This window comes from Drosophila subpulchrella, chromosome 2R, assembly GCF_014743375.2.
Source record: "Drosophila subpulchrella strain 33 F10 #4 breed RU33 chromosome 2R, RU_Dsub_v1.1 Primary Assembly, whole genome shotgun sequence".
NCBI classification, from domain to species: domain Eukaryota; kingdom Metazoa; phylum Arthropoda; class Insecta; order Diptera; family Drosophilidae; genus Drosophila; species Drosophila subpulchrella.
Window position 1 is genome coordinate 11,639,070 of NC_050611.1, and position 20,202 is coordinate 11,659,271.

General features: G+C 44.5%; 4 protein-coding genes and 5 non-coding genes across 13 annotated transcripts; 4 read left to right on the top strand and 5 right to left on the bottom strand.

Annotated features, from left to right (window-relative positions):
- The first annotated feature begins 1,439 nt into the window (after nucleotides 1–1,439).
- LOC119550029 (fatty-acid amide hydrolase 2-A) lies at nucleotides 1,440–6,551 on the top strand. 3 transcript variants are annotated; one of them, XM_037858454.1, is made up of 5 exons: nucleotides 1,440–1,503; nucleotides 4,371–4,658; nucleotides 4,716–4,935; nucleotides 4,998–5,572; nucleotides 5,638–6,551. In XM_037858454.1, exons 2-5 carry the CDS (start codon nucleotides 4,476–4,478, stop codon nucleotides 6,247–6,249), a joined length of 1,590 nt encoding a protein of 529 aa, XP_037714382.1. In that variant the 5' UTR covers nucleotides 1,440–1,503; nucleotides 4,371–4,475; the 3' UTR covers nucleotides 6,250–6,551. The 3 variants fall into 3 exon arrangements, with proteins under 3 accessions (XP_037714382.1, XP_037714384.1, XP_037714383.1); XM_037858456.1 differs by having other exon boundaries at nucleotides 1,503–1,632; XM_037858455.1 differs by lacking the exon at nucleotides 1,440–1,503 and adding an exon at nucleotides 3,101–3,558.
- A 97-nt stretch (nucleotides 6,552–6,648) lies between these two features.
- Nucleotides 6,649–8,404, bottom strand: LOC119550030 (sentrin-specific protease 8). Of its 2 annotated transcripts, none has more exons than XM_037858458.1 (2): nucleotides 8,196–8,404; nucleotides 6,649–7,688 (listed from the first exon to the last, which is right to left on the bottom strand). In XM_037858458.1, exon 2 carries the CDS (start codon nucleotides 7,610–7,612, stop codon nucleotides 6,965–6,967), a length of 648 nt encoding a protein of 215 aa, XP_037714386.1. In that variant the 5' UTR covers nucleotides 7,613–7,688; nucleotides 8,196–8,404; the 3' UTR covers nucleotides 6,649–6,964. The 2 variants fall into 2 exon arrangements, with proteins under 2 accessions (XP_037714386.1, XP_037714385.1); XM_037858457.1 differs by lacking the exon at nucleotides 8,196–8,404 and adding an exon at nucleotides 7,776–7,905.
- Nucleotides 8,405–9,233: 829 nt separating this feature from the next.
- On the bottom strand, nucleotides 9,234–9,305 carry Trnah-gug. Its single transcript has one exon. It is a non-coding gene; the product is annotated as a tRNA-His (tRNA).
- A 278-nt stretch (nucleotides 9,306–9,583) lies between these two features.
- On the bottom strand, nucleotides 9,584–9,655 carry Trnah-gug. The gene has a single exon. It is a non-coding gene; the product is annotated as a tRNA-His (tRNA).
- A 246-nt stretch (nucleotides 9,656–9,901) lies between these two features.
- Nucleotides 9,902–10,962, bottom strand: LOC119550120. The gene has a single exon (XM_037858603.1). It carries the CDS (start codon nucleotides 10,920–10,922, stop codon nucleotides 10,233–10,235), a length of 690 nt encoding a protein of 229 aa, XP_037714531.1. The 5' UTR covers nucleotides 10,923–10,962; the 3' UTR covers nucleotides 9,902–10,232.
- Nucleotides 10,963–11,222: 260 nt separating this feature from the next.
- Trnah-gug lies at nucleotides 11,223–11,294 on the top strand. Its single transcript has one exon. It is a non-coding gene; the product is annotated as a tRNA-His (tRNA).
- Nucleotides 11,295–11,995: 701 nt separating this feature from the next.
- Trnah-gug lies at nucleotides 11,996–12,067 on the top strand. Its single transcript has one exon. It is a non-coding gene; the product is annotated as a tRNA-His (tRNA).
- A 419-nt stretch (nucleotides 12,068–12,486) lies between these two features.
- On the top strand, nucleotides 12,487–12,558 carry Trnah-gug. Its single transcript has one exon. It is a non-coding gene; the product is annotated as a tRNA-His (tRNA).
- Nucleotides 12,559–12,732: 174 nt separating this feature from the next.
- LOC119549427 (Golgi-specific brefeldin A-resistance guanine nucleotide exchange factor 1) lies at nucleotides 12,733–20,175 on the bottom strand. Of its 2 annotated transcripts, XM_037857509.1 has the most exons (10): nucleotides 19,736–20,173; nucleotides 19,475–19,673; nucleotides 18,431–19,416; nucleotides 17,398–18,375; nucleotides 17,124–17,332; nucleotides 16,835–17,061; nucleotides 15,547–16,777; nucleotides 14,422–15,482; nucleotides 13,786–14,039; nucleotides 12,733–13,723 (listed from the first exon to the last, which is right to left on the bottom strand). In XM_037857509.1, exons 1-10 carry the CDS (start codon nucleotides 19,835–19,837, stop codon nucleotides 13,040–13,042), a joined length of 5,931 nt encoding a protein of 1,976 aa, XP_037713437.1. In that variant the 5' UTR covers nucleotides 19,838–20,173; the 3' UTR covers nucleotides 12,733–13,039. The 2 variants fall into 2 exon arrangements, with proteins under 2 accessions (XP_037713437.1, XP_037713438.1); XM_037857510.1 differs by lacking the exons at nucleotides 12,733–13,723; nucleotides 13,786–14,039 and adding an exon at nucleotides 14,090–14,369 and having other exon boundaries at nucleotides 19,736–20,175.
- Between the last annotated feature and the right edge of the window lie 27 nt (nucleotides 20,176–20,202).

Sequence of the window (20,202 nt, forward strand, 5' to 3'; positions counted from 1 at the left end):
CTCTGTAGTTCCTTCAATCCCAATTTAAGTTTCCTATCGAATTCTTCTTTAGTGATGAACCTTTGGTCCTTCAGTCTGAAGTTCATCTCGAGTAGTTTGGTCTGAATGACCTGTTGCTTGCGTTGGATCCTATCCAACTTTGTATTGATTTCCGGAATCAAATCGATCATCGGATGCAGTTTGGCGAGCCAGAATTTGACACACTGAGTTGATTGGTCGTTCAGTAGACAATTCGATTGGAGATCTGCCAATGATCCTTGCAGACTAAGGGCAATAAAGGAGCACAGGATAAAGGACGGCAGTCTAAGCATTTTGAATAAATACAACCACTCAAACATAAGTTTAGGAACGTACTGAAATTAAGATGTTTTCGAAGAAGCAAAGAAAACTAAAATATTGTTGATAAGGAGCCTTGGGTTTAAAACTCTCAGTTCTCTTTTTTTAAATACTAGGCATGTTTAACTAGGATGTCGATAGAAAGAATTTGTTCTAATTTGAATGCTATCTGAAAAAAAGATTCTTAAAAATAATCAAATATTAAGATTCTTACAATACTTTAAATTGAATCGGAAATTAGTTAAAAAATATGGAAAAGCCTGATGACGTTACATATGTGTCACTTTGAAAACCAAGATAAGGCATTATTTAGCAGTAGTTGACAACAATACCCTAAGTAGAAATGCGCCAAATCACATTTTTAAATAAAGTATAATTTTATTGCTATGTTATTTCAATGCTATGTTACACTAGGACGGACCTATTGAGGTACGAAGTCAAGGGGTTAACTCGTCTTTTGTTAAGAAAAATAAGATTTTTGAAGCGCGAATTAGCTTTATATAAAATGAGCTACAATCGCACTCCCGTTGTGGATGATTATACTCCTGAAAACGAATCTGAAGATCTTTACCTCAATATCTTCTCCATTGAAGATTCACTTCCTCCCGGAAACATATTTGTAACGTCTCCGTCACCGACATCCCCAACTCTATTTCCGTTTCCCTGCGCAGATTGTTGATTAACTTGCATGTAAAAAGGCCATCCAGAACTTGTGCTACATATAACTTGGGAAACATAAAAACCTAAATTTAAATTTTGGTATTTTTTTGTATATTGGCGCCTTCCGATATCGAAGAAGAAGAAAATCACGATTTAAATATTTATTTTCATTAAGAAATATCGATATATTGATATTTGTATATATTTTACACATCCCTAACTTGAGGCAAGTGGGTTTTTTCTCTCCCTTTCACCGACACTTACGTTGGTGCTATCTCCCTCTTTTACTGACACTTACGTGGCTATTACGTTTGCTGCGACTTACGTTTCTGGCACTTACGTAACAGCGGCGCAAAAATAACGATAGTATCGATATCAGGTGAAAAAATACCACGATATAAATATTTATTTTTATTCAAGAAATACCGTATTGATATTTTGATATATTTCACATCCCTATTTAAAATCGAATCGCCCATCTGATCGGACAGACTTTGTGTTTAGCGGGTAGATAATATTGTTTGTGTTATATTGCTGTGGAAAACTTTACCGTACGCCTTGTGTGTATCTGTTCATATCGGATTTCGTGCCATTTTATTCATTTTCCGCTGGAAAAGTGTTGTTGTGTGATTGCTAGTATGCTCAGTAAACTCTAATAATCATACGCCCAACCGGTTATATGTAATTTAAACTTAAACAAAGTGCGATTACGGCTATGTCCTTACTCCTGCTGCAAATCCATTGTGTGTTTTTAATTAAAATCAGGCCCAACTATTGCGGCATCTTGTGACGTCAGCGGATAGAGTGTTTTTGTTTTTTTCATTCACTCGCGCCATACGCAAACAAACATATGTAGTATATACATACATATGTATATAGTGTCAAATGACACTTGATGAATTTGCAATCCAAACAACGCATATGCTGGAAATGGAAATAGTGAAATGATGTCACTGGCACACGCCCGGGGATTTCCCTCGCCACCCCCTACCTCCCACACTCACGAACTATTCCGCCGGTCTTGGCCTTTGCTTTTCCACCTTTTGTGTACATATATCACACCCTCCACTTGGAAATCAATAGCCCTCCGCCTGTTTCCCAATTAGAAGTGGCAAGCAATTAGTAATGAGTGTTCTCCTCCCCTCTCCAGTCTTCAGTCTCCAGTCTCCAATGGGGAGCAACAGGTTGTGGAGACTTGTAATTTGCAATTGATTATTTTGGCCACTGTGCCAAAAGCACAAGTATTTATGGCTAATCTTATCGGATTGCCCACTTAAATCCCCGATTACGGGTCCATTATCGTCTCGCATCACTACCCCTTGAACCTTGGACGCATCATTTGCTGGCGATTCGAATAGAAAAGATTTATACTGCACCAAGAAATTATTCCCCATTTGATTTGACTACATCCAATCAATTACAATAGTTTTTTACGACCTATAAATAATAGAATTGGCTACGAGAGCAAAATTCTAGTTGTGTTACCACTAAAAACGGAACACGAATAAGATTAAGTTATTTAAGGCATTCAAAAGGGACATCTGTTTTAAATATGATATATATAAAATATATATTTTTTTAATATTTCCCCCAGATTAGATTTTGTATTATTTTTTTAAATTTCTTAATTACACTCTTAAAATTTTCCATTTAGCTGTAATGTCATGTTATTGTTTTCTTACAATTCTGGTTTATAGAAACCACTTTTTATAATTGCCGCACTATAATAGTGTTTTGAGCTCCATATAGCGTGATCTGTATTTTCGTTGAAGGTTGTGGTGGCGTTATTTCAAATTGTTCCCGTATCCAAAGTCACGGACAGACAAATTGTCACCTCCCCCTCTGACTTCGCCTCCCTCCCGCAATTTGCAAGTGCGAAATTGATTATAATGCACTCTTTGCATTCGAATGTCTGGCAATTCAATTAGCAATCTGAAAAAACTTTGATATGTTGGAAGTCGGTTATATAGAACAATCATACTCCGACAATATGTTGTGATAAGCCCTATACGATAAGCAATGGGAACTTTGGATTGTCGCTAATTATTATTCACTGAGCACTATTCGTAATGTACAATAACATGTAGTTTAATTATTGCTCTTTTTTATCGCAAACGACAGGCATAAACAAACGGCTGGAACCTATGACTCACTTTAGTTATCAGTAATAGTACTCGGTATAGTACCGATGTGGATATAGTTTATGGTCTGGCTTTCCAGTAAACTCGAGCAAGTTCATGGGGATCGACGTATGGGCTATTCACTCTCTATAGTCCGCTGACCTCTCTTTGTGCCTACTATCTTTTCATATTTAAGCAGTGAATTAGCTGTCTGAAACGCACCCGTGATAAGATAATAAATAAAATCCTGATTCTGACGGAACATATGGCACCAAAACATTAAATTGCCCCGATTTCAACTCGATATTCACCTTTAATCTCCGTTTGCTGCGTATCTTTCCGCTTAAAAAGTTTCCTTTGTTCGTTTTTGTAAATAGTGAAATGTAAACGACTCAAACAGTAAAGTCGTTTGTTTAAACAACCTTTTCCGTAGAGCGAGCCAGTAAGTTTGCTTAGCTTTTCCTTGCCAAAGAGAGAAACACGTTTTTCTCTCTACTATTTGCCAACTTTTAGCGCACTTTTAAATCCCTTTGTTTATTTTGAGAACATTTTTTTTAATTATCCGGAAGAATGCTTGCGGTTTCTTACTCATATGCATGCATATTGGAACAAAGTTCTCTGAATATTCCATAACTTTTCTGTGTATTTAACCCATCTACAATATCTATGAGTCAGACACAGGTGTGTACTTGGCCTACATGGGACACCCCAATTAATTGCAGGGCTATTAAATTATGTGCCTGGTGTCGAGCAAATCGATTACCCATATATCATAAATAAATATCACGATAACTATGAGTACTAGTACATGGCTTGTAAAACATTTAATAGTCAGTTTTACTTATTTTCAATATTATAATTTACCCCACGTATTAGGGTATTAAAAGCTTCCTATAAATGAAACAATCTTTTTTCTAGCGTTTGATGGAATTTTTGCACATAAAAGTAATGGCCAAACTAACTGACTGAATTACGTGCCATAAATCCCAGAAACCAGACTTTTTCTAGGAAGTACTCAATTTATAAAGGCTTTATTGTATACATACTCTGACCCATTTATGTATTTCCACAGAGCTCTGAAATAATTTTACTTTTTCCCCAGATACAGATTGCAAATATTTGCATAAGCTCGCTGATAAACCAGTTAAAATAGCCACCACAACGCAATTTATTTACGCCCTCTCCTTTGTTCAGATATATTACAAGAATTTTAAATGCACGCAAGTAATTTTTGCACTCTATGAAATCTTCCAGAGCAAACACACATGGGCCAGAGCAGAGAGAACGAACACAACCGATTCCAATTCTGATTCCAAGTAGTCGAGATTCTTCAGCAGCACATTCCTTAAAACCGTCGAAATGACGCAGAGCGTTCCATTGGCACGGGCCATTGGTGGCTACATATTTGGTCTTCTCCAGGCCTGCATTCGTTTTGTGTTCCGGCTAATCTATGGCCACAAAGGTGAGAGTGTTCCCCCAATCACAGATCCCATTCTGCTGGAGTCTGCCACGTCGCTGGCCAGGAAGATCCGCAACCAGGAGGTGAGTGCACAAAGAAGTTCTTCCATTAAGATATCTAATAATCTTCTCTCTTCCCAGCTGAGCAGCGTCCAGGTCCTGGAGTCCTTCATTCGGCGCATCAAGGAGGTGAACCCCATACTAAACTGTGTGGTGGATGAGCGCTATGACCAGGCTTTAAAGGAAGCAGCCGAGGCTGATGCCTTGATCAAATCTGGCCAATACAGCGTGGAGGAACTGGCCAAGCAGAAACCCTTCCTTGGTGTGCCCATCACCACCAAGGACTGCATATCCGTCAAGGGTGCGTAGCTCTCGTTAGCTTCTTGTAAAAATTACTAACGCATAGTCCATCTTATCCTTTAGGCATGCTCCACACTGCTGGGCTTTATGAGCGTCGAGATGTGCGTGGTGCGCAGGATGCGGATGCCATGGCCCTGATGCGCAAGGCTGGAGCCATCCCCTTCGCCCTCACGAATGTTTCCGAGGTGTGCATGTGGTGGGAGAGCAACAACACGGTACACGGTAGGACGAGGAACGCCTATGACACGAATCGCATCGTGGGCGGCTCCAGCGGCGGCGAGGGCTGCATTCAGTCTGCGGCGGCCTCTGCCTTTGGCCTGGGCTCCGACATTGGCGGCTCCATTCGCATGCCCGCGTTTTTCAACGGCATCTTCGGTCACAAGCCCAGCAAGCTGGTGGTGTCCAATGTGGGTCAGTTCCCAGCGCCCTTCAGTGCAGAGCAGAACTCCTTCCTGGGCCTGGGACCCATGTCACGATTCGCCGAGGACTTGCGACCCATGCTGAGGATTATGGCGGGCGAGAAGGCTGCCTTGCTCAAACTGGACGAGGATGTGGACCTGACCAAAATGAAGTTCTTCTATCAGGAGTCTGATGGCGGCGGCCGTCTTATATCCGCCGTTGATCCTGACTTGAGAGATGTAAAGTGAAATGGAGTTGTAATTATTTAAATATTGTATTCTTATTATTTATTTTCTTTCTTTAGGCCATGAACCGAGTGGTGAAGCATTTGAGCGAGAAGTTCGGCAGTCAAAAAGTGGAGCGCATCCAGCTGCCGCAGTTCCGACAATCGGCTGCCATCTGGTTTGCCAACATGCGCGACGACAGCGGCCATGGATTCGCATACCAGCTGGGCAACCTGGATCATGATATCAACACGTACCTAGAGCTTTTTAAATGGTTCTTTGGCGCCTCCAAACACACGTTCATTGGTCTGTCGACGGCAATCATGGATTCAGCCCAGTGCAAACATGGATCACCTAAGTACGATCACCTGGTGCGCAAGCGGAACGAGCTGAGGGACGAGCTGCAGCGCCTGCTGAACGATAACGGAGTGCTGATCTACCCGACGCATCCGACTGTGGCTCCGTATCATAACGAGCCCATTACGCGACCCATTAACTTTGCCTACACGGGTATTGTGAATGTGCTGGGCTTCCCGGCCACCGCAGTGCCGTTGGGCAAACTGGGCAGCGAGGGTCTGCCGCTGGGAATCCAGGTTATCGCCAACTTCAACCAGGATCGTCTGTGTTTGGCCGTGGCCGAGGAATTGGAGCGAGCCTTTGGCGGATGGGCAAGGCCCGAAGTTCGGCTCTGAGGCCTGCCAGAATTATTTGCATACCTGCGAGTATGCAGCTTAGCTAGCTGTTAGATAGTAGACGGGTCAGGTGAACCTCCTGGACTCCACCCATCATCACCCACTCCCGTGCAAGAACCCACCCACCCGAGTATTCGCCTGGCGTCAGTTGGTATTCCTTGTATGTACTCCAGTGCCTCGTTGTAATATCAATTTTCGATGTGGATTTATCTATATTTGTATGTGTTTTTAACCGTAAAATAATCAACGATCCAAGCGGATCCGTTCCCGTTTTGCATTTACAATAAATAATTGCAACCTAAGATGCGGTGGTGTTTTGTTTTGTAATCCCAATGGCGACAGCCGCCCCTTAACCAAACAAACAGGGCGATTATAATGCTGAATTCGAATCCAACGAGCTGTGCGAATAAACAAATCTTTATTTGAAAGACCAAACTTAAAGATATGCCGATATGCACCTACTCCAATGGCGTATTAGTGTTGATTTTTTCATGTCTTTTTTTGTGCCAGGCACTGCTCTTCAAATAAACATTCTTATTCAGCAAAGGGGAAACTAAACAAATTAAAATTAGCAATATCAAGGATATCGTATTCACATATTTCTGGTGGCTTATCCTCTCCACCTCCGACAACGAGTTACATTCGTAATTTGGTCACTTAAATCTATTTTGGCTGTGGGCGGAAGTCTGCTGAATCGTGGCATCCCCGCCAGGCTCTAGCCCTTGCCGCCCAGCGACAGGATGAGCTTCAGCAGCTCCGTGCGCTTGGCCTTGACAGTGTCGATGTGCAGAGCTGGCAGGCCGTCGATCACCTCGTACCTGTTCAGGTAGTCAGCGATGTGGTCGGTCATGCAGATGACGTGGATTCCGCAATCGTAGCCATTCGCCTGCTGCAGGCAGCGCATTGGTCGGAACTTGGCCTGGCGTACGCCCAGCAGCTCCTTGATCTTATTCATCAGCTCCACGGAGTTGCCCGTGTTGTTGTTCCCATACGAATCAAAGTGATAGAAGGTCTTCTCCGGTCGCGAGAAGACCAACAGTGACCAGTGAGTGCCACCGGCCTCGAAGCTCTCGTTGTCATTCAGCGCAAAGAAGATGAAGGGCTTGCCGGTGGCATGGCTCTGGTCGAGGAGCTGCTCCAGCTCCTGGTCATCCATGTACTTCATGCACTGGGTCACCTCCGGGGCGATGAAGTGCAGATCCGAGTTCGTCTTGTACTTCATGTGCGACAGGTACTCGTAGTAGAAGCTCAGGATCTGGTCGTTCAGCCAGTGGGGTCCATGGAGCAGCTGGACATCGGACATCCTCAGGCAGGAGTCGTGGAAGGTCAGCGAGATGGGGTCCGCCTTGGAGTTGCTGCCCATCTTGCTGTGGTAGTTGTTGTTGAACCTCGGACGCCGAGGATTCGGATTTTGGTTCTGGTTCTGGCGTGTATGTTGCCTAAAACGGAAGAAAAAACGGAGTACCTGCTATTAAATCGTGTATATTTGTGTCTAGATTTGTGTAATTCCAGCTGGTGACTGTCACCTTAGAATTTTCCTGTCTTGGGGCAGCATTTTAACGACTAATCTGCGTGAAAATTCCGCTGAAAAGAACTTTTCCGGTGAAGTAAATCAACCTTGCGTTTCAAAGTCAACGCACGAATGACGTTTTCGATTTACTTTTGCTTTCCCTTTCGTTTGCCGGCCGGCATTTGTTGCTTTTGTGGTTTCGTAGCTTTCAGAAATTGGTCACTCAAGCAGGCCTTTCAAGTGTAAAATAATCTTATTTAAATCGAAAGTAAACATTTCGCGATTTGTATTGTTTGCCCCAAGAAATGAAATTTGTTTTTGTCGTTGGCGGCGAAAGTGCGTAGCAAAACAAAAAGGGAAGAGTAGCTGTTTGAGGGGTGGGCACACTGGGCGGGGGTGGGCTGCGCGCGGAGGTGGAGCCGCTCAATTCACTCACCTCGCAAAATGGCTTCCCCTCGATGTCGTGACCTCGCTATTTGTCCTTGTTCTGGACGCTCCTCGCGTACTATCATTTATTTGGCTTTTTGGAGGCAAATAACTTGAATTTACCAACTGATATTTCGATGAGTTATCAAATTACACAACACTCAGAAATGATTTTTTCCGCTCAATCTTACAATCGTTGCGTCCTCTTTGCTTCTCAATTTCGCCTTGGCGCTGCCAGCCTGTCCAATAACTTAGTCTGGCAGCACCGTGCAATTAGTTAGTGTTGGTTAAGGAGTTTTTTAAAAAGGGTACGTAATTGAATATTTTTAAAATATTTTTATTACGTTCACATGTAATATTCTTGATATAGAAATTATATACCTCTTGGAATTGCCAAAATACATAAATTATATATATATTTAACGAGTCTTTAAATATTTAAAAATTCTCTTTATATTCGAATTTGTTGACATTTCTTATTTTCAGGACACAGCAGTATTTAAATCGGTAGGACAGCTATTTTCTGAAGACGTCTCTCTCGTTTCGGATAACGGAATATCTCCATCTGCAGAATTCCATGTACCTCCTCTCAACTGCTCATTAAGCCTCTTAAGTTGCTTGTTTATCTGAAATCCATTTATCTTGTCCAGAAATATGTGTATCCTTAAATGTACAAAGGATTGATGTACTTATGGGCAGAAAATAAAACTCTGTGTTATCGACTTGGATATTTTGAAACAAAAAGCTTATAAAATAGAAACGTTTAAGCAACGGAGTTGGTGACAATTCATAAGTCCATCTACAAGATCCATGTAAATGTACCTTTTTCACTTAACTTTGCCCCAAAGCCGCCCTTCTTTTTATTGAAATCTGACATCCAAGCCCAATACACTTTCATACAAATCTATAAAATAAAATAAATATATTTAGGGATGGGGCCCCAAAACTAAACATGTACTTAATTTGATAAAGTTAAAAGCTGTCTTGTCTGGACTAAAATAAAAGTAAAAAAATCTACCCGACTCCGTGACAATGCATATTGCAGCATTGCCGTGACCAGGATTCGAACCTGGGTTACCACGGCCACAACGTGGGGTCCTAACCACTAGACGATCACGGCTACGTCGGGTTATTGGTCGCGGCTTTCCAAAAACCCAGCTGGTCACCTATTGGTCAACATTGTTTAACAAAATTAGTTGCATTTAACAAAAGTAATTGCAGTTACAAGATCTACAAAAAAAGAAACATCAAAATACCTTCAAAGTTAGCTATGTCTTTATAATGATAGTTTATTATCACAGATTCTCTAAAAAAAATATTTTCACATATGTAACTAAAATTAAAAAATATATATTAAAAAAAAATAACCCGACTCCGTGACAATGTTTATTTCAACATTGCCGTGACCAGGATTCGAACCTGGGTTACCACGGCCACAACGTGGGGTCCTAACCACTAGACGATCACGGCTATGCCGGGTGATGACGAACCGCGGCCAAATGACTGTTTTCATCGCCGTGCGCACAAAATCACAACAAAACAAAGTTGGCGCATACTTCATTCCGTTTACAAAGATAGGAACAACAAAATATACTATTTATTAAGACTTTATTATTATTTCAATCTGTGATTACCTACCAAGTCATAATTAAAAACATAATGCAAATGTGAGTTTTCACAATCTTATCAAAAGTTAAATAATTTGGGAATGCAGCGTTTTAAAATTATTAAGATATATTTATTATTATTTATCATGTTTTTTTTCAGGAATAGTGTCCCTCTCTTTGTCGCTTCTTGCATTTAGAATTAATGGCAACTACTGTTTCGACTGTGTATATATGTGTATTAAGTTTGCCAATACATTTTTTGTCTTATATTTAAATTCCTCATTAATCTTTTATTTTCGTTGGCAAAACGTCTGTGTTTTCTTATTATTAAATTTAAATCCACTTATTTAATGCTGAGATGTATCCCTAGATTTGCAGTGATATTATTTTTCCTAATACAAATCACAAGCTATACATAAAATATACATATAACAGCTGATTTAAGATGAAGGCTTTTGTGATTTTGGAGCTGCCTTTGTGGGTCCCTTCTGGCTGCTGGCGGAGGTGCTTGGTGCTGCAGTGGACGAGGTGGGGTTCCCCCGATCCCGGCGCTGCTTGACGCGCTCCCGGAACTGAATGCATAGCGTGTCCAAGGACGTGTTAAGAGTGAAGTTCATGTCCGGCAGTTGGTAGGTTGCCAACAGGAAATTGCAGCGCACCCGCTCGTTGGCGATCTGCTTGATGAGCTCCTGCATCTCTTCGGTCTTCAGCAGGTCTTTGATAGCCGTGTTCACCTTATCCTTCGCCTCCTCAGGGTCCTTCTCCAATTTGGGTTTCTTGGGGGCTTCAGACGCACCACCGCCATCACCCCCGTCCACAGCAACCGACTCGAACTGGAGGTCAGGACTGATGCGTCTGGCGCCTTGCTGGCTCTTCCTTGCCCTGTTGCGACCTGCTTTACCAGATGCCTCTGCGGCAGTGCCGGGCGATGTGTTTGTCATGTCCGAGGAAGATGGAGATGTCGAGTCCGGTTCCGTTCTTGCGACCTTGGCTGATTTAGGGGTGTGTTCGTTGCCCATCTTAGCTTTTGCGCCGGCACTTCTTGCGGGTGACTCGCAGCGTTTCGGAGGCATTGTCTCGTCAACCTCACTCGAATCGGAATCTATTTCAATGGCCTTATAGCTGCTCATGTTTTGTATTGCTCTTGTGGAAAAAACAGCAGGGGGAAATCCTGTGCTCGTTAACGACCGAAAAGTGTTGGCTAACGGAATGTACAGCTGGCGCCATCTAGTGTTCGGTTCGTTATATGTTAGCTCATGCAACTTACTAACATTGTAACAATTTAATTGAATTTAGATTGGTAATAGTTAAAAAGCATGTTTTTAAACATCGCGATCTTAACAATTCGAAGAAACAAGTTAAATGGGTCGTTCTGCAACACTGTAGCTTAGATTTGGTTTCTGGCCGGCCTCTGTCAACACCCCGTTGTAGCCGTGATCGTCTAGTGGTTAGGACCCCACGTTGTGGCCGTGGTAACCCAGGTTCGAATCCTGGTCACGGCAATGTTGAAATAAACATTGTCACGGAAACGGGATATTTTTTTTTAAATTTATAAATCTAGTTTAAAGTTGAACTGAAATCATAAAAACAATAGGTGGCTGATGTATACAACAGAATACAGTCAAGCTTCCATTATTCAAGCCAATTTCTCTCAACAAAAAAATATGTTTGGGGAAATTAAAGCTAGTAGACCCCATGTGTTTTAAATAAATGTAATATTCTTTTAATTTTAAGGGAGAAAAATAAACTAATCTTTAGAAGGAATCCTCGAACAGAAAATATTGTTGGATTGAGTTTAATGATACTTAACCGAAATTTATAACATATTAGTATTGATATTAAAATTGTTCCCCTTCTAATAAACATGTACGAAAATTCGATGTATGAAGGTTTAACCGCAGCTCTAAAAGAGAGAGGCACTCGACACGCCCAGTGAAAGGAATCCGAGCATGGGATTGTCTAACAATTAACCAGCTTTAATTTTGAAATTGGAAGACGCACACCAATTTTTTTCTAATTACAAATAAAATACATCAACACTTAAAGTCGATGTCAAAGATTAGATTTTAAAAGAAGTAATAAATAAAACAAATCTTTTTTACAATCTACGCTATTTATAGTCACTCCGGATTTTTATGGTTGAAGCCGCAACTGGTTTATTTCAAAAGATGCTTTTGGCAGCCGCCCAACATCACCCAATGTAGCCGTGATCGTCTAGTGGTTAGGACCCCACGTTGTGGCCGTGGTAACCCAGGTTCGAATCCTGGTCACGGCAATGTTGAAACAAACATTGTCACGGAATTGGGTTTTTTTTTAAATTAGAAATTATTTTTTTTTTATATTTAAACAGATTATTGCAGTCTGTCAATATACCGCTAGGTATTAAAAAGAAATCGTTTACTTTTAAAGTCTTTTAATATAGATTTTAATAAAGATCTTGCAAGATGCACTTTTTTTTTGTTAATTGGAATTGGGTTTTTTTTTAATTAGAAATAATTTTTTTTTTATTTAAACAGATTATTGCAGAATCTGTGAAAATACCGCTTGGTATTAAAAAGAAATCGTTTACTTTTAAAGTATTTTACTATAGATTTTAATAAAGATCTTGCAAGATGCAATTCTTTTTGTTAACCGAAGTAGACCAATAGGTGACCAGCTCGGTTTTTGGAAAGCCCCATTCAACAACCCGACGTAGCCGTGATCGTCTAGTGGTTAGGACCCCACGTTGTGGCCGTGGTAACCCAGGTTCGAATCCTGGTCACGGCAATGCTGCAATATGCATTGTCACGGAGTCGGGAAATCTTTTTTTTACATTTTATTGGCTGCCCAAGCGCCTTTCTACCATCGCCGAAGATTTTGCACAATCCATAATATAAATTTTAGAAAAATCTTTGCATTTGTTTTATAGATTTTTAATTTTGATTATTTACATCTTGCCTCTTCGCATAACATACAGAAGATATAATTATTTAGTTATTATAAATTAAACTATTTGCATTACTAAAGCTTATAGGGTTTTCTGCTGGAAATTGCATCTGAATCTGTGATTTAGTGTTGTTCATCGATTAGCATAATAAACACGCGCCTGTGCGGAATGTAGTTCCACTTTAGTTGGGGGATGCATAAATAACAAGAAACAAATTGACACAATTTTATATTATTAACTACAAAGATAGCCCTTCTCTACAACACAGGGTAAAATAAAACGGTCAGGTGGCTTGAAACTCTCTTCCAACAACAATCCTGTTCACTGCTGGCCATAGAGCAGTTCCGATCCTGGTGGTATGCTACTGGGATCCACATTTACATTAAAGTAGTTGGCTGGCGTGGCAACGGCGGGAAATGCAGTGGCCAGTCCTGGGCCTTGCTGGTGTTGTGTTTGCTGCTGCTGCGCATTCTGCTGCAACGTTAGGTTGTAGGGATTTTGCACATACTCCTGATAGATGTCGGCTGCAGGCTCATTTCCACTTGTCCCCGCCTGGGCCTCATAAACGGGTGCAAAGCTGTGCACAATAGATGCCTGCGGCATTTTAGGGAGCGAGGGGTAAGCATTTCCGGCCAGCAGATGGCTAATTGGCACATTGATGGCAGGATCGCTAGTTTGAGCGGCCAACTGTTGCTGCTGGGCCTGATACTGCTGGTAGTACTGTTGGTAGAGCAGTTGCTGTTGCTGCTGTTGCTCCAACTGTTCCGCAGTGGGTTCCGATGCCATGGGCACCTCAATAGCGTAGCTATTGTACGTATTATTGGTGGTTACGAAGTTCGTCTGTGGCACAATTGGAACCGACGGGATTGCCTCTTGTGAGCTGTGCGTCGGCGACGAGGACGTGGCCTGCACAGCAGCAGCAGTGGCCTCATTCACCAGATCCGGCAGCAATGTGCTGGGCTGCGAATCCGTAGCAGCTGGCTGCTGAGGTGGAATAATCAGGGGCTGTCACATAAACGGAAAATTGAATTAAGCTGCATATTAAAATCTATTTTATTAAAACCCACCTGAGCAAATACAAAGCTGGGCGGCTGCTGCAGTGCATCTGCCATGGGTGGCTGCAGAATAATACTCCTCCTCGGCGACTCCACGGGAGACCCCAGTGCAGGCGTAACTGCCAGGGGAGTGGGTGCGCTCACTATTAACTCGTTAGATATCTGGACTTGGTTGGGTAAAATGGCCACCGCTGGTACCTGCTGCTGTGGAGTGGGAACTACAGCTGCCATAGGAGCTGGGTTCGTTAGGGTCTGAGCACGCTTGCCTGCAAGATTAAGCATATACATGGGCTCCATAACTATTTAATTTGTATAAAAATAGAAAGACAGAAATCTAAATGGGGAAGTTAAATGGAAATCGAGAACTAGTCAATTCTTCTTGCCAAGTCCCTTGAGCACCTTCAGCTTGGATCTGAACTTGGCCCAGGGTTTCTTGCGCTGCTTGGCTGGAAGGGTCTCACTTTTGGCCGTGGCCGAAGGGGATATCTTGGGACTATAACCGTACAGCGGCAAGGTCAAGGATTGTTCGATTGTGCCCAGGGAAGGGCCGTATCTAATTTGCGTAAAGTCCAGCGAGATCGCTGGAGAAATTAAATCTGCTGGTAGGGTTAGAGGTTAGTCGCATTCAACAACGACCGCGTCACGCACCTTCATCGTGGAAGAGCTCCTCTTTCAGGTTTGGCAGAAATTCACCGATCCGCCGCCAGGTGAGCTCCCAAAGAGCTTGTTGGAGACTGCCATCCTGATTGTGAAACACTCGCACCGAGTGCATCACTAGCAGCATGTTCTTCAGTATCTCCTGCATCTGTTCCGACAGCGTATCCGATCCCACCTTCATAAAGCGTTCAATATAGTCCAATATATCCAGCCAAAGCTCGTTGAAGGCGTTTCCTAGTTCAATGAGCGTGGTCAGATGTTGCAGGAACACCTTGGACATGATAGTGGCCGTTCGAATGCGCGACTCCTCAAGAAGGGAGGCGTCGAGCTGCCCGGCTGCACTGCTTTCCGGCAGTAGTTCGTTCAAAAGTGGAAACAGAACTTGGTGAAAGCAAGAGCACCATTCCGTTCCGGACAACGTCTGCAGATCGTGCACCAGCAATGCCCGCTGCTGCAGACACGAGATGGCATGGGTGCGCACTTCTCGCCGACGATCCATAGCTAATCTGGCAATGCCCTGCAGCAATGGACACCAGCCTGGTGACCACAAAGCTGCCGACTGAGGTACTGTACATCCCTCCTCCGCCCACCAGCGGAAGATCTGCGCAGTCCGCGTGTACAACGTATACATTAGGTCTAGCAGCTGAATGGACAACTGTTCGTAACGCTGGGCCAGATCCTCCTGCTCTGCCGCATTTCCTTGTCCCTGGTTGTCGGCCGGGTCGCCGGTCAGAAGAGTAAGATTGCTACTTGAGGTGGATGAAGCCATGCCTGGCTTGCGTTCGCTGCGCTTCTTAGAACTTCTCTGTTTCGCTGCAGACTCCAGCTTTCTGCGCTGCCGAATCCCTCCATCCCGACAAGCCTCTACAAAGATGCGAATGCAGCGGACGCAGGCTTCAAAGTTGTATGGCGTAATATGGGCAACACTCCGTACGATGAAGGCCAGCGAGTCCCAGCACTTGAATAGGGCAAAGGGTGCGTGATCCAATAGCTGGCAACTGTAGACAAGCGTATTAACTGGAGGAGAACTCGAGCTTGGTGGAGACTGGGGTCTGCGAAAAGTAGGTCGTATTAGTAGAAGTTTAAACACAATTTTCTTAGTCAAATAAAACTTACCTGGATGCAGTAGTCAGCTCACTGTCCTTGTTGTTCACCAAAATCCAGTTCTCGGCACTGGGACTGGGTGCAGTAGGTGCTGCAGATGCCTTGGTGAGCTCCGAATCAGAGGTGTAACCACGCTCTGGTACAGTGGATGCGTCCTCCTCGCCACTCAGGGCGCCATCAGACTTAGCGCTGCCATTGGGCGGCAACGGCAGCTGTGCATCATCGTAGCTGGGCGGCACAGCTCCGGCTCCCACGCACTCAAGCAGATTGAATATAATCTGCCAATCCTGCTCGGAATGGATATTTTGGGCTGAGGTCTTCAGCAGTTCGTAGATACCAATAGAAATCTGTTTCGAGATGCGCAGTAGCAGCGCCGGTTTAAGCATCAATAGCATCTTCAGGGACTGCAGGACAATCGGACACAGCTCCTCGTTTCGCATAAGATAGATGGCCAGTTTCAAGACCGCTACAATGCAACGGTTGAGCAGGTAATCATAGCCACAGGAGGCACTTCCCATGAGGAGGAGGTACATCTGGTCTCGCACCGCTGGCCACAGCGGGATCATGCGATCCCGGTTGTGAACCACAATCTTTACAAGAAACTCCATCCAAAACACAGTTTGATCTTCGGCATATGGTAGTCCTATTGATTTGTGTCCCTGAGGCGCCTTGAGTAGACCCAGAACACATTTAAGCAACTCCTGCAGCGACTCTGTTTGCACAAACTTTGATTCCTGGAGCATTTGATCCAACTGGCATTCTTTGATGCACTTCCTTCCCAGCTTTATGAAGTCCTGCTCCTCATAGGTTGGCTCTCGCTGACCCTCTGAGCTGATGAAAGAGTACAGGCTGGAGAACAGACCAGATTCCTGCTTTTCGCGAGGCTTTTCTAGGATCAACATCGCCTTTCCGTTCGCCTCACAAAAGTCTTCCACTTCGATCAATGATTTCGGGAGCAGTTTAAGGCGGAAAAGCTGGAGATATAGGTCTAGAATGTGCTTCCAGCTCTCCCTTAAGCAGTCGCCATAGTCATGAACCAATAAGAATACCGTTCTCATCGCCGCCTGAGCTTTGCCATTCAATCCAAAGTTCACAGCTTGCTGTATTTCATTGTTTGCCGGAGCGGGCTCATGCTGTTCTACGCTGCTAAGCAGAGTTGTGAATTTGCATAGAGTCAATACGAGGGCATCGAAGTCCGAATGTAGATTGTAGTGCGCCGATATAGCAGCGGATTTGCTGAAACCTGCATCGAATTCGTTAAGTAAGAAACAAAAAGATTAAATAAAATATGTTCACCCACCTGCAAGAGTTTTTTGGTAGCCCGATTCAGTGCTCTTATCAAACATAAAGCTAAGAGCGCTGAGAGAAGCGCCCCACACAATATTGAAGATCTCAACGTCGTAGGACGCATCATGGACGTAGTGGAAATGGCCATCATGGGTGGCGCCTCGACGAAGCAATACTTTCCATTGATAGTTTTCACGCACCAGGCCTGTTTGCTCAGCCGGCATCACGATCTCTTCGTTCCTTGAATAGATTGACATAAGCAAATTAGTAATTGGAGACAAATAATATGCAATGAAGCTTACTTAATGGCATTGAAGACTTGTGCTAACATTTCCTGATCAAAATCTTCGCCACCATTCAGACCACGCAAATTCTTTGTGAAATCTTCCAGCGTCATTGGAACATTCAGACGCTTGGCATTGGAGTTGTGCTGATCCATGTTCAACATGATGATAGCATAGGCCAATCGGAAGGCCGCATCTACATTGGCAAATGGGTCCTTGTTTTGTGTCTTAATTGAGGGATAAATAAATAATTATTTTCGAAGTCCCCAAGTATTTTAATAGCAATACTTACATGCCAATGATCGGAAAAGTGTTCGAGCACAAGGAAGATCAACGGAGCTTCTCCAGGCAATCGGAACGTCTCCAGGTAAAGACGCAGTGCTTGGTCCACTCGAAGTCCAGTGAAATCGAACGAGTCCACAAAATTAATTAGAATCTTGGAGTCAACGTTCTTCTTTTTCGAGATGTATTCGCCAATCATTTTTTTATCAAGGCCGGGGTTCTCGCGAAGGAACAGCGCGACCTGCATGGGGTCAAGCTCGGCATTTAGGATGCCGTGCTCTTGGAGGTACTGGATTCCCTTCTCTGGACGCTGATTGAAGCGTTCTGTGCCCTGGGACAGCAGACGCTTTTTCTGTTTGACGTTGGCAAGCTGTTCAGTGGTTATACCCACTCCATCTCCGCCAGATTGCAATCGCAATCGTTGTGAGCTAGCGTTTATAAAACTGGCTATGTTCTCCACACGCTCCTCTTCTGCTCCTCCATTGCCAGAATCGATAACTATTCCCTCTAATCCGCTGCTGTGTCGTGAATGGCGACTTCCACCGGTTACTGGAACAGCTTCCGGCAACGACTCCCTGTTGTTGCTGTTCTTGGCTGCCGCACAATTCCGCTCAATGCTGTCAATCACACTTATAAGCGTATCCATCGAGATGATGTGGGTGCTATAAACTGCATTGGTCGCTGACAGCGTGTATTTGCTCAATAGGTTTGTCAGACTCTCAAACATATCCGTGCAGTACAAATCGCAGTCGTAGTTGATGTACAATTCGGTGACGAAGCCGGGGATGCGCCACAACTGCAGAAGATTGTCTAGAGCCAGTTCACGCATTTCGTAGGGCGTCTTGGGATTGTCGCTCGCAATGATTTCACTCAGTTTTCTGAGGTATCCTTCTAGCTGAAACTTTAGATGACCGCGAAGAGACTCAAAGAGCAGGAAGCAGAGTTGCAGATCGGCAGCAAAGATGCTAAGGCGCTCTGAGCTAAGGAGCTGGAACAAACAGCAAGAGTTAGTACCAGAATAATTAATGGATCAGGTTCCTTACCGAAATCAAATTTCTACACAAATCATCCTTTACCAGCTCTAGTAAGCCCTCATACTTTCCAATGTTATCGGCTGCCACTTCAAAAGCTACTGTGAGCAGGCTTAGACCCGTGTGCATCATGCTGTCCGAGTTCTGCTTATCCAGGGGGTTGCAGAGTATTATGAGGAAGCGGAACAACTCCTGGATGAAGGGCAGGCCGTAGGGCGATAGAGAAGCGGCATCCTGATCGGTGGATTGTTGTGTAAAACGAACGCCCACAGAATTGATGTACTCGCTGCTGTTGGCTTCGGCCAGGGTGCTGGTTCCTTCACCCGCTTCGCCGTCCAACAAAGGCTCCGAATCGGGCGACTCCACTTGAATGGAAGGTGCATCTGTGGCAGATGTTTCCTCTTCCCCGGAGCTCGCAGTTGTGGTTGGTGTCTGCGTGATCTTGCCCTGCATGTCCAGAATGTTTCCCGCTGGACTGGCGGGTGTGGTGGCCAGTATGGGTGCCTTCAGATGGCCCGGAACTGCCAGGTTGGCAGATTGCGGTGTCTGTGGAGGTTCCTCTACTGTTGAGGATTTTCTGGGGACAGCTGGTGCCGGCGCCACAGCCTTTCGCTTGAGCTTTTCTTGAGTAGCTCCGCTGGCAGCATCACCGATGGTGAAGCGCTTCTGGAGCATGGTGTCACTTCGCTCCTCGGCGAATTGGGGTAAACGCATGAAAAACAGCAGCACCATATCCTTGAGCGACTGTTCAGCCGAGCGTCGGAGCAGCTCACTCAGACGGGGCTCAAAGCAGATCTTGAAGCAGCTGAGCATCACCTCGCACATGGACTCATTGCTGACGGCAGCACCCTCGGGACTCCGGATGAGGGTGTGCAGCACCTCAATCACACGCATAAAGGTGACACTATCCGAGGACTGATCGGTGCCCATGAAGCGGGCATGTGTCACGGCATCGGCAATGCGCTCCACAATGTCAGCAAGATTTGGAGATGTGGGATCTGTGGATGGATGGATATATGAGCAACTGGAGGGGAAAAGTTGGTAAACTTGTCTCACCTATCAGACCATATGACAAGAATTTGTTAACCGAGGCCAGGGCCAGACTAGTCAACGGACCCGTAGTGTCCGCCGTGCGAATCACCTCCAGAAACGGAGCCAGGAAGACCTGTGGCTCGATCAGACGCAGATCCTCGATGCTATTCAGCTCCTGCTTGAGGTCAATGAACAGCTTCAGCAGCGAGTCCTTCTCGTCGTCCTAAATGAGGAATTAGAAGCTATTACTTTCTACTGTCAATAGGCATTAGAACCCGTAGTTACCACGTAGGCGGTGGCATTCCATCGCGTTCCACGTCGCATGGCCGTCATGAGGGTGGCCATCTCGCCCCGCACCACGTAGATACCATTGCCCGGCAGCGCCATTGTGCCCGGGTGCTCCGTTAAGGCTCTTCGACGGCAGCTAGTTGGCTTCCAGCGCTAGCGCAGAAAATTTCAGTTTATGTGGGGCAGGGCAGCTCCTCCTCGCCGTCGACCTTCGCATATGTTTCGGCACTCGCCACTTGCCCACTTGCAGTCGCACTCTCACGCAGCCTCGGACGAATAGCGGCGCACTCCCTAGTTACACATATCGCCCTAATCCTAATTTAATGAACTGATTTGCTGCTAGTTTTTGGTGACGTTTACGTGTCGTTGATGTTCTTCTGTGCAGCCCGAATATTTTGCACGAACGTCTTCCAACACCGGCGCGGCAGTGGGTCGCTTTGCAGCACTGGCACTGCCGGCAATGC